Source organism: Gymnoscopelus microlampas, assembly GCF_963454915.1.
Source record: "Gymnoscopelus microlampas genome assembly, chromosome: 19".
Taxonomy (NCBI): Eukaryota; Metazoa; Chordata; class Actinopteri; order Myctophiformes; family Myctophidae; genus Gymnoscopelus; species Gymnoscopelus microlampas.
Window position 1 is genome coordinate 9,204,046 of NC_139956.1, and position 15,000 is coordinate 9,219,045.

Consider the following 15,000-nt stretch of genomic DNA (forward strand, 5'->3'; position numbering starts at 1 on the left):
TTAATAAAAATCCCCATTCACTAAACATCGATTTTGGTGGGCTTCCTATTTGTCATGACAATTTGGAGGCTCGTCCGGGATGGAGTGCGGAAGTCTGTAGCGATGTGTGTGACTGACAGACAGACAGACAGACAGACAGACAGACAGACAGGTATATAGTTACTATATCCCAGTGTATGTGAAGGCTGTCTTGCGGTGTGTGTTTGTACAGGAACTGAGAGCGGTCACACAGCTGGCGTTACTGTCACTGTTAGCGACAGGGACACTGATGATACTGCCCATTGTCACATGAGACTGGTCTGCAGAGAGAGAGAGAGAGAGAGAGAGAGAGAGAGAGAGAGAGAGAGAGAGAGAGAGAGAGAGAGAGAGAGAGAGATAGATAGATAGGTTACTGGTTTATACAGTACATGTGTGTATATAATAATAATAATAATAAAGCTTTATTTATGTAGCACCTTTCAAAACAGAGTCACAAAGTATCTGGCATAGAGGGGCGGATTAAAAATCTTACGCAGCAAATGCAGTAGAACGCAATAGGTTAAAGCATTTGGGGAATGAAGGTAGCTTTATAAAAGTGAGTTTTCAGGAGGGATTTGAACCGGGGTGCAGACTCTGCGAGCCTGATCTCCAGAGGGAGGGCATTCCAGAGAGTCGGAGCTCTGAATGCGAAGTGAAGGCCCTATCACCTTTATTAAATCTTTCGGGAAGATGGGATGTCTAGGAGAGCTTTGTCTGAGGACCTCAAATTGTGCTTTGGTACATATGGCTCGAGTAGGTTGGAGATATAGGATGGGGCCAGACCAGAGATGCCCTAGATTCTAAAAGTAATTAATAACATTTTAAAATCAATTCTGAAAGAGATTGGAAGCCAATGCAAGGATGCCAGAATTGGTGAAATATTAACATATTTTTTTGCACCGGTCAGACATATGCATGTGTGTAAGTGTGTTGTGTGTACCATATGTGTGTATGTGTGTGTCACCTTGTTTAATGAGAGTAAAATCTATGATCCAACTTTCATCCCACAGCAGCTTCTGTTTCTGATAGCTGAACACCTAAACCACAAACAAGTAACAATTTAAAATGCATTCATTTGTGAGACGCTCTAATCCAGAGTGACTTACACAGTGCAAGATCAGAGTAAATGTCATGACCTCTCGCCAACACGCGACAGGGTAAATGGACACAATAGAGGGCAAAGAAAACAAAATGAGTGCTTCCAAGTAGCTAGGATAGCAAACATCAAACCTATATCTGTCCAAACAACATGCTATCTAAGTAACAGCTCGACATGTATGTTCCCTCATGATTCAAGATCAAGATTGCTTTATTTGTCATTTGCTTTCCATCTGCAAGCAGCTTTAGAAAAAAACTAAATTATGTTTCAACTAGTTAAAGACTGCAGCAAAAATTCACAAACCAAATATCGTGCTGAGAAATACTCTGTCAATCTAAATTTAAAAAATCCTAATTTTTCATGTTATAAAAACAAGCATGTTGATAAGGATGAGGCCGCACAACTCTTAGCCACGATGCAGAACGTTTTAATGATAAGAAACCAACGTTTCGACAATTACTGTCTTCCTCAGGGTTTTAACGATGGTTGGTTAAAACCCTGAGGAAGACAGTAATTGTCGAAACGTTGGTTTCTTATCATTAAAACTTTCTGCATCGTGGCTAAGAGTTGTGCGGCCTCATCCTTATCAACATTATTATCTGCCGTGGCCAGCACCTCATCAATACAGGTGTGCGCTCCATATTCTGTGTTTGCCTTAGCATAAAAACAAGCATGACCAAATAAAAATAGTATAGTATAAAGTTCATATCCTTTCTGTCATTGGCTGGCTGGCACCATGTGTCAGGAAGCCGGAACTGGTGGTGAACAAACTGACTCTGTGGGAGGCTGGGAGCCAACCCAATGCACAGCTAGGAGGGGAAAGAGGCGCACCACAAACGTACGTACACCGCAACGAGATAGTGGAGCTAACAACACTACAGAGCTAAAGACGCTGATGCCAGACTTGAGGGTGTGGAGGACTCAGAAGTTGGTGTTGGCTATAGTCACACTCTTGCATCCCATCGCAGTTACCACAAAATACATTTTAAGGTCGCGATACCAATTTGATACAATCAGGAGAGAAAGCTCATACTGGGCACAGGATAAACAAGGAGAAGTGAAGAAACTAAAGAAATGTAATCCTGACTTGAAAAGGAAGTTTCTGTTTATGAAAGAGCTGAAGAGACGGGGAGACCCCTGTTACTGAACTGTGTGTGTGTGTGTGTGTGTGTGTGTGTGTGTGTGTGTGTGTGTGTGTGTGTGTGTGTGTGTGTGTGTGTGTGTGTGTGTGTGTGTGTGTGTCTGTGTGTGTCCGTGCGTGCGTGTGCACGTACCACAGCAGTGATAATGAAGCAGAGTAGCACCAGGGTGACAGGCAGGCTAATAGCTAGCCTGCCGCTCAAGGTCATAGGGCATTCGCCGCAGTCTGCCGGACAGATAGAACACCCCTCCTCCTCCTCACACACCCCATCACCACACACTGGGGAGAGAGAGAGAGAGAGAGAGAGAGAGAGAGAGAGAGAGAGAGAGAGAGAGAGAGAGAGAGACTATATGCAATTGTTGACGTCATGAAAAGATGGCGTTAAACATGTCGTTTCATGTAATGGAGCTAGCGTAAATAATCGTACAGGAGAATTGACTGGAGGAGTAGGGGTGACGGGGTATGGCGGACATGACCAGGATTCTGCAAAGTTGAAGCTGGGACCCTAAATGGGTGGAATTTGATGCCATGCAGGTTTGCACGCTTCAACCTGAGCTCACGAACTAGAGGGCGGTGACGTGTAGAGATGGGTGCTTGGATTAAATTCGCCACGACTGATGGATTCCATAGATTCCAACATGTCCCTCTCTTGGTTAACTCTTGGCTTTCTCTAAATAATGATTGACTTGGTCCCGCACCAAAAAATAGGCAGTCTGCAAGCGGGGGAGTGCCTGGGAGACATGAGCTCTGATTGGTCTGCTTTTGTGCAGACATAGAGACATACACACTTAAATACACACATGCTGTCTCTACTCACGCATGCACACATGCATGTGACGCACACAACTTACACACAGCAGGCACGACAGTAGATTTGGCCTCCAGTGCCACCTGCATGAGTCCAACTCTGATGTGAGCGATGAGAGACGTCAAACCAGGATGAACCAGGGTCACCTGCAAACACGCACGCACGCACGCACGCACGCACGCACGCACGCACGCACGCACGCACGCACGCACGCATGCACACAATGTTAAAATATAATACACTGATGCAATAGAATAGAATTGATTATGATAGTTATTTAGTACATTGTACACATATCTCATCTGTGCGTGCTTGGGTGTGTGCATGTGTGCGTGCGTTTGCGTGTGCGTGGGCGTGCACATGCGTGTGTGTACCTTGGCTGTCCAGTTAGTCGGTGTGATCTTTCCAGCAGTAGAGAGGGTGTGAGTGAAGATGTTCCCATCATGTGGGATCCATGGACCACAAATACGCTCTGTAGACTAGACAGACAGACAGCAGACAGACGGACGGACGGACGGACGGACGGACGGACGGACAGACAGACAGAGTGAGTGAAATACATTTGCATAATATGCGTGTGTGTGTGTGTGTGTGTGTGTGTGTGTGTGTGTGTGTGTGTGTGTGTGTGTGTGTGTGTGTGTGTGTGTGTGTGTGTGTGTGTGTGTGTACCATGAATCCTAGAGGACAGGAGTGGATGTTAGCGTGGTGAATACAACAGTTGCTTTCATCAGCATCATCAGCAGAAGGACATTCATGATGCTCACAGAACCTTCTGGCTGAAACACCGTCTACTATTGAACTACACACACACGCACACGCGCACACACGCACGTGGGCACGCGCACACACAAACACACACACACACACACACACACACACACACACACACACACACACACACACACACACACACACACACACACACACACACACACACACACACACACAAACACAATTAGTCTTGCGTAGACACTAGCCAGACAACCCTAACCTACTGATAGGGATACGTAAATCTGAATTCAATGAAGGCTTGAACGGGTGAGAAAACCAGCACTAACAACTACCATTCCAATATGAATAGTCTCGCGTCACCAGACAACTATTCCACAATCTCTGAATGCTAAAATAGAGTCTGGGACTACACTTCCCGAAAGCTGTGTAACGGAAGTTGTTCAGACCGGAAAAACATTCGACCAATCACGACGCGGTGCCCGCGGACCTGTAGTCCTAGTGGAAACAGAACCGAGGCGGAAGCATAGTCATAGGAGCGGTAGATTCATGTTATTTGTGCGAGGATTGTTTATCACAGAAAACTGAGAAAGGTATCATGGAATTAACGCCGAAAAAACTGTGAAAGAAGACACTAGTAGACATAAACGATATTTATGAGATTCGTTGATTCCAGTCGGACTCATTTGCGCCACTGCACAATGCTGAAACGGACGTGGGTAGGGGAGGGGCATCCGCTTTCCCCTTACACATGATCAGAGCTTCCGAGTCCCAGACTGTATGTCGGAAACATTTGTAAATTGTGGGAGGCAACAGTCTGGTGACGCGAGACTAATATGAAGGATATGCAGTATTTCTTTTACTAGATTTTCAGGCTGCTATGTGGCCTTCAAATCCAGTCCTATATTGCACTGATCAGAGCAATAGTCACCGAGTTATGGCCATTGAAAGAACACTGCTGTAAAACTGCTGTTGTATCCAATATGATAATGGTAATAACAAAAAATTGGTGTGACTATTCTCATGCCAGACTACTGAACAGTGTTTGTGCCACGTTTGATGTGGATCAGAGCTACGATGCCCCTTGCCAGTCCTGACGTTATAGGATGGCTTGTTTGTTTCCACCCACTTGTAACCCCTACATTGAATTTATCTTTATCTTTACGCTGAGATAGATAGATTGATTGATAGATAGCGTACGTGTGAGTGAAGATGTGATGATCCACAGCCCACTGGTAGAATGAGTCCTGAGCTGTTACTGAATAAACCACCAGGAACACCTCTCCACTTTTCACTGTTTCTGGAGGTCTGACCATCCAGGACATCTCTAGACCTGAGAGAGACAGAGAGAGACAGAGTGTGAGAGAGAGAGAGAGAGAGAGAGAGAGAGAGAGAGAGAGAGAGAGAGAATTGTTAAGAGATCTACTCGGACAGACAGACAAACAGACAGACAGACACTGTCGGATGGACGGACGGACGGACGGACGGACGGATAGATGGACGGATAGATGGACAGATAGGCAGACAGGCAGACAACCACTGTAGGATGGATGGACGGACGGACGGACGGACGGACGGACGGACGGACGGACGGACGGACGGACGGACGGACGGACGGACGGACGGACGGACGGACGGGTACCTCCACAGTTGATCATGTTCTGTTCGTCAGGGTCGTCCAGAGGCCAGCAGTCAAACTCACTGTTGTCCAGATCATGCCAGCAGGACACACACACTAGCTACACACACAGAGAGGACATAAACATTTTTAAGGACTGACATTTTATAAATGCTATTTTCACTTCTCCCCCCCTTTTCTAACCCTATAATCCTAATACTGTATGTGGCTCACCTAAAATAGTAGATCTAGCTCGCTGCTAGCCAGCGATACGGTGTGAGCTTGTAGTTCAGCTATTATAATTGCGCTACGGCGAACAAATCGGGCATAGCTTATATATCTGTCTGTCATATCCAATTCCTCACCTCTAAATATTGAATCCTAACCTGAATATTTTCCTAACATGAGTCTAACTCCCGGAATCACTTTTCAACCAAAACAACCACGAAAATTGCCCTAATGTCTGTTTCTCAAATTCTACTATACTTGTGGGGACATTTGGCCCTCACAAGTACAGTTATACAAGTACACACGCACGCACGCACGCACGCACGCACGCACGCACGCACGCACGCACGCACGCACGCACGCACGCACACGCACACGCACACACATGTACACACACACACACACACACACACACACACACACACACACACACACACACACACACACACATGAACGATTAGTGTAAAAAAAAAAACACTTATTTCAAAGAAAACATCAATGTAATAAAGTTGAACATTTCTTACCGTGGAAATAAAAAACAGTTTGAGCTGTTTGTCCATCTGGATGCTGCGATCCCTTCCACACTGAAGACTGACTGATTCAATACTGATGACTGGGGAGAGAGAGAGAGAGAGAGAGAGAGAGAGAGAGAGAGAGAGAGAGAGAGAGAGAGAGAGAGAGAGAGAGAGAGGAGAGTGTCACAATTATTACACAATCAAATCACAATTATTTGAGATTATCTCAATTACTTTTGTCATAATCATCATAATCGTTTCCATGTTAAAAATGTTTTCATACATTTTCAAAGATTTTCCACAAATAGCAAAAATAGCAGATTGGCTATCTCCAATTATAGTTATATTTTTAAGTAAAACATTATTATATGCGACTTTGGGTACTTAGAAAAGCGCTGTATAAATCTGAGCTATTTTTATTATTATTCATTATGTATTTGAGTTATTTGTCATATTATATCTGCCCTGTGTAATTTTTACTTACAAAGCTTAAAAGGAAAACAGAAATGACATTTTCATTCATTACGTTACAATGCCAAAAACACAATGACCATTATTTGTGTGACAATTAAGCATCAAGTAAACATTTATCCTCAAGTATTATGTCTCCCTGCTCTTCTGTTGAGACATTTAGATCGTGTCAAAGGTCATGTCTCACCTAGACACAGGATCTGACGCGAATTTTGACATGCTTTTTTTTTTTTTTTACTTAAAGATAATAATAACTAAAAAGCACAAGTAGGAAAAAAAAGGGGATATTTACTTGCGACCCATAAAATGGATCACTGTTTGGGAACCAGTGATCTACAGTATATAACTAGGTCAGGGTACTGTTAGGGTACTAACTTTAGTACCCCGAGTCCCTGACCTATCTACCTATCATTCAGTGACACATCTCCACCACCAGGGGGCGAAAGGCATTTAAAGAACAGTGTCTGGATCTTCCATTGAGCAGCATGCTTGCAAGACGTTGACTCGGAAGTAAGTGCGTGTTGTCTCGGTCGTTTTTAAATTCCGTTGCGGTGAGGAACGTTTTTTTATAGGAACAAAGAGCTTGGTGGAAAAAAATGTCTCCTAAACGAGGTAAAATGTGTCAGAAGATGGAGTCAGTACGGCTGTCGATAAATGAACACATGTCGTCGGTAGGAGAGGAGATAGTGTGTGTTCTGGAGAAACAGCAGCTTGGTGCTGATGTTTGTCAGCCGCAGCTCGTCCGAGTGTTGGTGTTGCAGCGCCTCCGTGTGGCCGCAGAGTGGATGTGCAGCCTCTTCCAGACAGAGATGAAGACACTGCTCAACATTACACTACTACACACTGCAGGTATGTCTGTTCAGTGGTGTAAAGTACCTAAGGATATTTACTCAAGTACTTTACTTAGTACAATTTTGAGGTATTTTTTTTTTACTTATGCTTATACGTATTTCCAATTTGCAGTATTTTTTACTTCTACTCCACTACATCTCAGAGGCAAATATTGTACTTTTACTCCACTACACTTATTTCAAAACTTTGATTTACTACTATTTACTTTGTAGATTTTGCATAGTTTTACTGAGGTTAGGGTTAAGGTAGGTTTAGGCATAGTTTTACTGAGGTTAGGGTTAAGGTAGGCTGAGGTTAGGGTTAAGGTAGGTTTAGGCATAGTTGCAAAAACGGGGTTCGGGGTCAAACTCCGCGTTTGTGAGGGTTAAGAAAAAACATAAAAACATGCTTGTTGCTTAGAGCTATATATGTATTCATGCATTAGACAAATAGAGAGAACAGTGATACTGGCAGGTGAACATGTAGTTGAACTTGTGACCCCAGTGACAGTGTGTTTCCTGTCTGCATGGTGAGAGACACACTGTGAGTTTAATCTTCCTGGAACAAAAGAGTTTGCAGGAAGGCACTTAACCACAGCCATCCAACTTGCCTCGCTGTGCAAAGGGCACGTTGCAGAGGCGAGTTTTAAACCGTGTAAGACACATGAAGTCAGTACTCCAAAAAGTAATAGAATAAATTGTAACAGAGTAGTTTTTGTCTCATTGCAACATATCTCTGAATGTCACGTATGCCATAAGGGAGTTGCATCCATCCTGACCAGACATTATAAAAGAGGTTGCGCCCAAAAGCGGGGGCTTCTCTTCTTTTTGGAATACCTTGTGATACTATCTGAGCAGTGTTTGCATTTTCCTGAGCGTACAGCTCGTCCCTCTTTCCTATCTTTTGTATTTTCATCCTTTTATTTATAATAATAAAGCCCTATTTACTAGGGGACAAAAAACTGGTTTTGTCACCGCTCCATTCTTGATCAAAAGCCATCTGCAGTTTTGCCATCGCTTGTAGGAATACGACTGCTGGGTGAGTCTTGAATGTGTTTTCCTGATTGCATAGCCAAATGTCTAATCTGGTGTCATTGGGTCTCGCGTCGACCGCCTGGGTGTCCGGGTCTGTCAGCAGCAGAACCTGAGAGAGATGAACGGAGCCCTAGTGAGGGTCTCACGGTGTCTCTGAGGGGCTGGCAGGGACACTAAAGTTAAACAGAGGTTGAGTGAGATGACTTTGGCTGAACTAAAGCCTGATTACTGATCACTAAGCGTGGTCTGTGTTGGTGTCCTAACATCAGCGGGGAACGGGGAATGTGTGCGAGTGTGTGCACACATTTCACAGGTGCAGGAAACCAGTTCATCTAAGCGTGACAGTCGGGTTCCGTTTGCCTCCATGTGTAAAGTCACTCTACTCGATGGTACTCAGTCTATAAACAGTTAGACAGGGGTAGATTATAAGACAGTTGATGCAGAGATGTTTTATTTGGTTTTCTTATTAAAATGGAAATCCATATAACTACATACAGCTGATTCAGACGAAACACAGATAAGAGTGAACTGTGGTGTATGTGGTCCCATTGTTGAAATTTGCAGAAAATCCTTCTAACTGCTAGATTAGCGACCTAGTTGTTAACATCTCACCACATCTCTGCACCTCAGTTGCTGTGATACGGCCGCTCAGAGCAGCAGCCAGCAGCAGCAGAGTAGAAACTAGCAACTTGTGCTGTGTCATTTTCTGTGGTTGGTAGAGTGTGGCTTCTCGGTTATAGTGCTGACCCACGATCCTTTAACAAACCGCTAGACCAGTGGTTCTCAAAGTGGGGTCCAGGGACCCCCAGGGGGACCCCAGCAAAATGAAGAACATATTATTCATACATTTTCATATCTTGTCCATTCAAAAATAGCAGATCTACAAGCCCACAACGTTGTGGGCTTGTAGATCTGCTATGTTTTGAACCTTTTTGATACATCGTAAAGAATTGTGAATAATGATACAACAAAATCTTCTTTCATGGGGGTCCCTGGGACAAAATAGTTTAGGATGGGGGTCCTTGACATAAAACATGTTTGGGAAACACTGCTGTAGTCATGTATTTGGGCAGACTAGATTATATGGATGAGAAATTTGGATACTGCTGTTTGAAGTACAAATTAAGGCTAATTTATCCTTGACTATTTTAGATAAATATTGGTTGACATTTCTACTGTAAAAGAGACAAATAAAAAACACTGGCGATCATGACAAAACAAATGAATAATTAGGAGAATAATTGTCATCCAAAGAGAGAACCACGTTGAGTTGTTCTCCTGATGCTACCTCTTCTCTCCTCCTTCTGTCCTGTATGTAAAGACGTTTCCCATAAACATGAGGAGAGGAACCCCAGTCTGGTCCAGGAGGAGCCAGAGCCTCCACAACATGAGGAGAGGAGCCCCAGTCTGGTCCAGGAGGAACCAGAGCCTCCACAACATGAGGAGAGGAGCCCCAGTCTGGTCCAGGAGGAGTCAGAGCCTCCACAACATGAGGAAAGGAGCCCCAGTCTGGTCCAGGAGGAGCTAGAGCCTCCATGGATTAAAGAGGAACAGGAAGAGGACACTGCTGTGTCCCCATTGACATTACTTCATAGGAAGGCCAGGTGTGACACTCTCTCAGGTAAAGAAAACAACAACACTTTATTAGTTCTAATCTAACAAGACTGCCAAGACTGAATTGGTCACTGCCATTGGCAGCTTTGTACAATACGTCTCCATTATAGTGTATTAAAGATTTGACACCAGGTCATGGCACTGTGCAATAGTTTGATTTGATTACATGGTATGTAAAGTTGCTGAATGATAACTACAAGTATTTGTATTAGTGATTTCCGCAGACAGCCACAGCGAGATGTCAACTGCATCGAGACAGATAGTCTTCAAAAGATATTCAACATCGTCAGAGGAACAGCGAGTGACTGACCAGGGATGTGGACTGCTGGATGCACGACTGCAACCTGTAGTAATGTTGCACAGGATAGGTATGTATGTACAGTTTTTTTTACTGGTGGTTTAAACCTGTAGTACAGTTGCACAGGATCTGTAGATCACTTCTCTACTACTAAAACACATTTAAAACCTTGGGCTGGGCCAAATGACAACGAATATCACAATAGTGTTTTTCCTTATTGATCGATATCAGTATTTATCATGATTTATAATTTTATAATGCTGCCAGTTTCCTGTTAATGCTGCGAGTTTCCTGATAATGATTGAAGCTTGAAGGAACCAGAGGGTTCAATAGTTAAAGGTCTTATGACATAAAATATTAAGGTTTACATTGTTTTATCCCTTATTTCTTGTGCTTCACTGTACAAATATGCAATATCTGCCCCCAAAAGACAACAAAGTAGTTTTTATTTTAGCCAAATCCCCATATTGTAAAAAAAACAAAAAAAACAGCGTGAGCTCTGCTATCAGCCTCCCTCTTCTCTAAGACTCCTCACACAGAACCACAACATGGAAATAAGTGTTCATTACGCTCTTATGTGTATATCCTGGGTTATATTATATCAAATCACTTGGCAGGTTGCAGTTCCGGTCTAGAGTGCATACGGTCATGGCTTCTGTGTTTGCATTTATGTGTGTCTTATATAGATAAATAGATAGATAAAAAGCATTAAAAAGGTGTCACTGGGAACAATAATCCTTTGTTATTGCACATAGCCCATCTGTAACAAAAACTATTAGTCCAGTTAATAATAAGCCTAGCTGCACCAGCTGGTGCACATTCAAACTTGAATGAGGAACTGAAAAGCAGTGTACTGTGTTATAGCCATATGAATGAAAAATAGAAACAGCAGGATGCATCCAAATGTATTATTATGTATTACTTTTCAGGTATTCAATACATTATAAAAAAAAAGCGTGTTATTTATTTCATCCTCTTATAAATGATATCCTCTCTGGTGTACACAGAGACACTCCCTGTATTTATGTCTCACTCACTCACTCACTCACTTACTCACACACACAATCACAGAGGTGCGCTGGAAGTGTTTTTCAGCTAGGGGAGACTGCGGGCTGCTAACTAAAGTATGCCTTTGTTTGCACATCATACAGTTGGTGCACCTAGATCTCAATGATGTGCACTGTGTACTGTAAACATCAGAAGCCAGGTCCAAAATAAACTAATACTAACGACCAAAACACACTAGTTGCATCATGGGCATATCTGTTGAAACATTTAATTGAAATGAATTATGAAGGTCAAACTAATGCTTTTCTCACTTTTACTCTTTTGCCTAGACTCCCTCACTGTGTCTAAAGAGAAGGCTTCCTCTAAACAGCAGGAGAGGAGCCGCAGTGTGGTCCAGGAGGAGCGACTTCAAAGATCAGAGCAGGCTGATGTGTCAACGCAGACGTTACTTGCAGTGAAGAGTGAAGACGATGATGAAAACAGAGAGACAGAGCCACTAGTCAGCACCTCAGCTAATTACATGAAAATCGAAGCTGATGTAGAGGACTGCGGAGCATCACAACCAACTGATGATGACCAGCTCCTCTCTTTACAATGTTTTGAATCTGACAATGAAACATCACAACCAACTGATGATGACCAGCTCCTCACTTTACAATGTTCTGAATCTGACACTGAAGACGATGAGTGGAGGACCAAGGTAGATCAGACGGATTTAAACGCAATGAAATCACACACGACACAAAATGTGGAAGGAGACGGCAGCAAGCCGTCCCAAGACTTGACATTGTCAAAACAACCTTACTCCACGAGGAGTCGCACAGGGAAGAACATCTTTAGTTGTACAGATTGTGGCATTGTGTTTAATCAAAAGGCAAGTCTGGAGAGGCACACAAGGATTCATACAGTAAAAAAGCCCTTTACTTGTAAAGTTTGTTGCAAAGGCTGGAGTCAAATGACTTATCTAAAAAGACACATGAGGCTGCATACAGGGGAAAAGCCCTTTATTTGTGAAGTTTGTGGTAAAGGTTGTAGTCAGAAGAATGATCTAAAAAGACACATGAGGCTTCACACAGGAGAAACTCCCTTTACTTGTACATTTTGTTGCAAAGGCTTTAGTCAAATGACTAATCTTAGAACACACATGAGGACTCACACAGGAGAAAGGCCCTATACTTGTAAAGTTTGTGGAAAAGGCTTTGTTAAAACGACTCCTCTAATAACACACATGAGGACTCACACAGGGGAAAAGCCCTATTCTTGTGAAGTCTGTGGAAAAGGCTGTAGCCGAATAGATCATCTAAAAACACACATGAGGTCTCATACAGCGGAAAAACCCTTTACTTGCACAGTTTGCGGCAAAGGCTGTAGTCGAATGGATCATCTGAAAACACACATGATGATTCATACGGGGGAAAGACCCTTTACTTGTACAGTTTGTGGAATAGGCTTTGTTAACATGAGTAAGCTGAAGACGCACATGAGGACTCATACAGGGGAAAAACCCTTTATTTGTACTGTGTGTGGCAAAGGCTGTAGTCAAAAGGGTGATCTGAGTATACACATGAGGATCCACACTAAAGAAAAGCCCTTTGTTTGTACAGTTTGTGGTGAAGGCTATAGTCGAATGGCTAGTCTAAAAAAACACACGAGGACTCATACAGGGAGAAAAAACATTTAGTTGCAATGTATGGCCAATGGTTAAAATACACATTTGAAGACATGAGGATTCATACAGGGGTAAAGCTATTATTTGAACAGTAGCAAATACTTTTTAAAACACAGGAGGACACATACAGGGAGAAAAACTTTAAAATGCACATTTGAATATCTGGGGATTCATACAGGGGAAAAGCTATTAGTTGAACAGTAGCACTTTTTTTTTTTTAAGAAGTGTATGATTATTCTAATCCAGGAGGACCATGACAAGTCAAGTTTCTCTGTTGATTCTCGTCTTGTCTTTCCTGAATGCATACATACATCTTGATGTTTTGACTTTCTCTTCTTTAACCATTTCTTGAAACTGCAAATGATGGGAGCTTATACGATAGAGAATTTCTCCCACTTTTTTTTCCTCATTGTTGTAATAAAGTTGAATATGTTGATGGAATATCAAATACTTGTGTTGCTTTTTTAAATTGCTTTTAATCTCTTATCACCTTCAACTCATACTGTACGTTACTGGTAGAATAATATGAACATCAGTGTCCATCCACATTTTCAGGATTTTTTATTTATGTTCTATACTAGGCCCCTGTTTTTTCCTTCTGTCTACACCAAATCTATTCACCGAAAATATCCATAGTCTAGATTAGAAGCTCATAGATCGATTTGTAGAATAGCTATTTTCACTGAATGTTCTTCCCAGAATATGGAAGCTAGGGTTCATATGATGTTCCCATAAAGTGATGTAGTTGTTACATGTCATGTTAGTGTTGCTTTCCATGCTGTTGTGTTTGTTCAACAGTAGGTGTGTATCTTACACGCAATGTTATGGTTGTGCTCTATGGTCCATGTTTACATTTTAATGTTGTGTTGTGTCTTTTTTGTATAAGACATCTTTTTGTGGGGGGCTTTTTTATGCCTTTATCATTGATAGGACAGTACGCTGACAGGAAATGTTGAGAGAGAGATGGGGAGTGACACGCACCAAAGGCTGCTCGAACCCGCAACCCGCTGTCAGGCTACATTGTAGCCTAGGTGCCCGGACCAACGCTGTTGTATTTTCTATGTTTAGTGATTGTTGTCGTGAACTGATGAGAGTTCTATCAAGAAGCCCCCGCCCCTCCATCCATTGAGTCCACTGGACAGGTGGTGCCATCTTGTGAGGTTTTCAGCTATTACTTTCAATGGTGTGACATCACGTTCTCTAGGACCTAGAGGGAGTGTCAATCAGCCTTTACACAGCCAAGAGATGGAGTGAGATAAGGGACCAAATTTGACTGTAAACAAGCATGACACAATACATGCTCATGAGAGACCAACACTAATATTAATATTACTGTCACTTCTGTGCTCTATAGGAGGCTGGATGTAGGAGAGAGGGTAGAAAACAAGTTGTTTTGGAATCAGACTGAAATATTTCCCTGCAGTGACACAGTCTAACCACAAGAGAGTAGTGTTGTCTTTAGAACAACCATTAATGTCACTTTAGTATCAAGTGTATGTGCAGTATAGGTTATTACAGTTTTAATTTATGTATTTTTTTTGTTTTAATTTAATGTTTTCAATTTTAATTTAGTTTTAATTCGTTTTTAAAGTGTGTTAGCAAGTTTACTTTTTATTAGTTTTACCGTGAGATTTTAAGCTGTCAAATAATTGTATTGAAGTAAAAAGGACAATATTTGCCTCTGTAATATAGTGGAGTAGAAGTATAAAGCATAAACATTTTTAATGTTTTTAAAGATGTCAGGTAAACAAGTGAACCTAGCATCTGTCTAAATAACATGCTATCTAAATTACATTTTAACCTTTGCATAAGACTGCATGGTCGTCAAGGCTAGGTCAAGTGCTACGGGTTAAGGTAGAGTCTGAAGAGGTGAGTCTTCAGATTACGATGGAAAATTGGGAGTGAATCTGCAGTTCTGC

General features: G+C 42.3%; 2 protein-coding genes across 3 annotated transcripts in view; one reads left to right on the plus strand and one right to left on the minus strand.

The window, feature by feature from the left end:
• LOC311034360 (atrial natriuretic peptide receptor 1) overlaps positions 1-6,201 on the minus strand; it is a gene marked incomplete at both ends in the record, with an annotated part of 17,482 nt that extends 11,281 nt beyond the window's left edge. Inside the window, 9 exons of the mRNA XM_084042241.1 lie at positions 164-299; positions 983-1,055; positions 2,392-2,537; positions 3,110-3,212; positions 3,441-3,545; positions 3,736-3,865; positions 4,996-5,128; positions 5,438-5,534; positions 6,166-6,201. Coding sequence (XP_083898367.1) covers positions 164-299; positions 983-1,055; positions 2,392-2,537; positions 3,110-3,212; positions 3,441-3,545; positions 3,736-3,865; positions 4,996-5,128; positions 5,438-5,534; positions 6,166-6,201 — 959 coding nt within the window. The remainder of the gene's footprint in view (positions 1-163; positions 300-982; positions 1,056-2,391; positions 2,538-3,109; positions 3,213-3,440; positions 3,546-3,735; positions 3,866-4,995; positions 5,129-5,437; positions 5,535-6,165) is intronic.
• Positions 6,202-7,238: 1,037 nt separating this feature from the next.
• Positions 7,239-13,456, plus strand: LOC311034788 (uncharacterized protein). Of its 2 annotated transcripts, none has more exons than XM_084042769.1 (4): positions 7,239-7,476; positions 9,814-10,113; positions 10,319-10,474; positions 11,742-13,456. In XM_084042769.1, exons 1-4 carry the CDS (start codon positions 7,245-7,247, stop codon positions 13,091-13,093), a joined length of 2,040 nt encoding a protein of 679 aa, XP_083898895.1. In that variant the 5' UTR covers positions 7,239-7,244; the 3' UTR covers positions 13,094-13,456. The 2 variants fall into 2 exon arrangements, with proteins under 2 accessions (XP_083898895.1, XP_083898896.1); XM_084042770.1 differs by having other exon boundaries at positions 10,331-10,474.
• Positions 13,457-15,000: the final 1,544 nt, after the last annotated feature.

What these genes read in the sequence shown, in the direction of transcription:
- LOC311034788 (XM_084042769.1), top strand. Translation starts at nt 7,245, where the DNA reads ATGTGTCAGAAGATGGAGTCAGTACGGCTGTCGATAAATGAACACATG. An exon ending in TACACTACTACACACTGCAG is followed by an intron (nt 7,477 to 9,813) that starts GTATGTCTGTTC and finishes CTGTATGTAAAG; the next exon opens with ACGTTTCCCATAAACATGAG. An exon ending in CAGGTGTGACACTCTCTCAG is followed by an intron (nt 10,114 to 10,318) that starts GTAAAGAAAACA and finishes TATTTGTATTAG; the next exon opens with TGATTTCCGCAGACAGCCAC.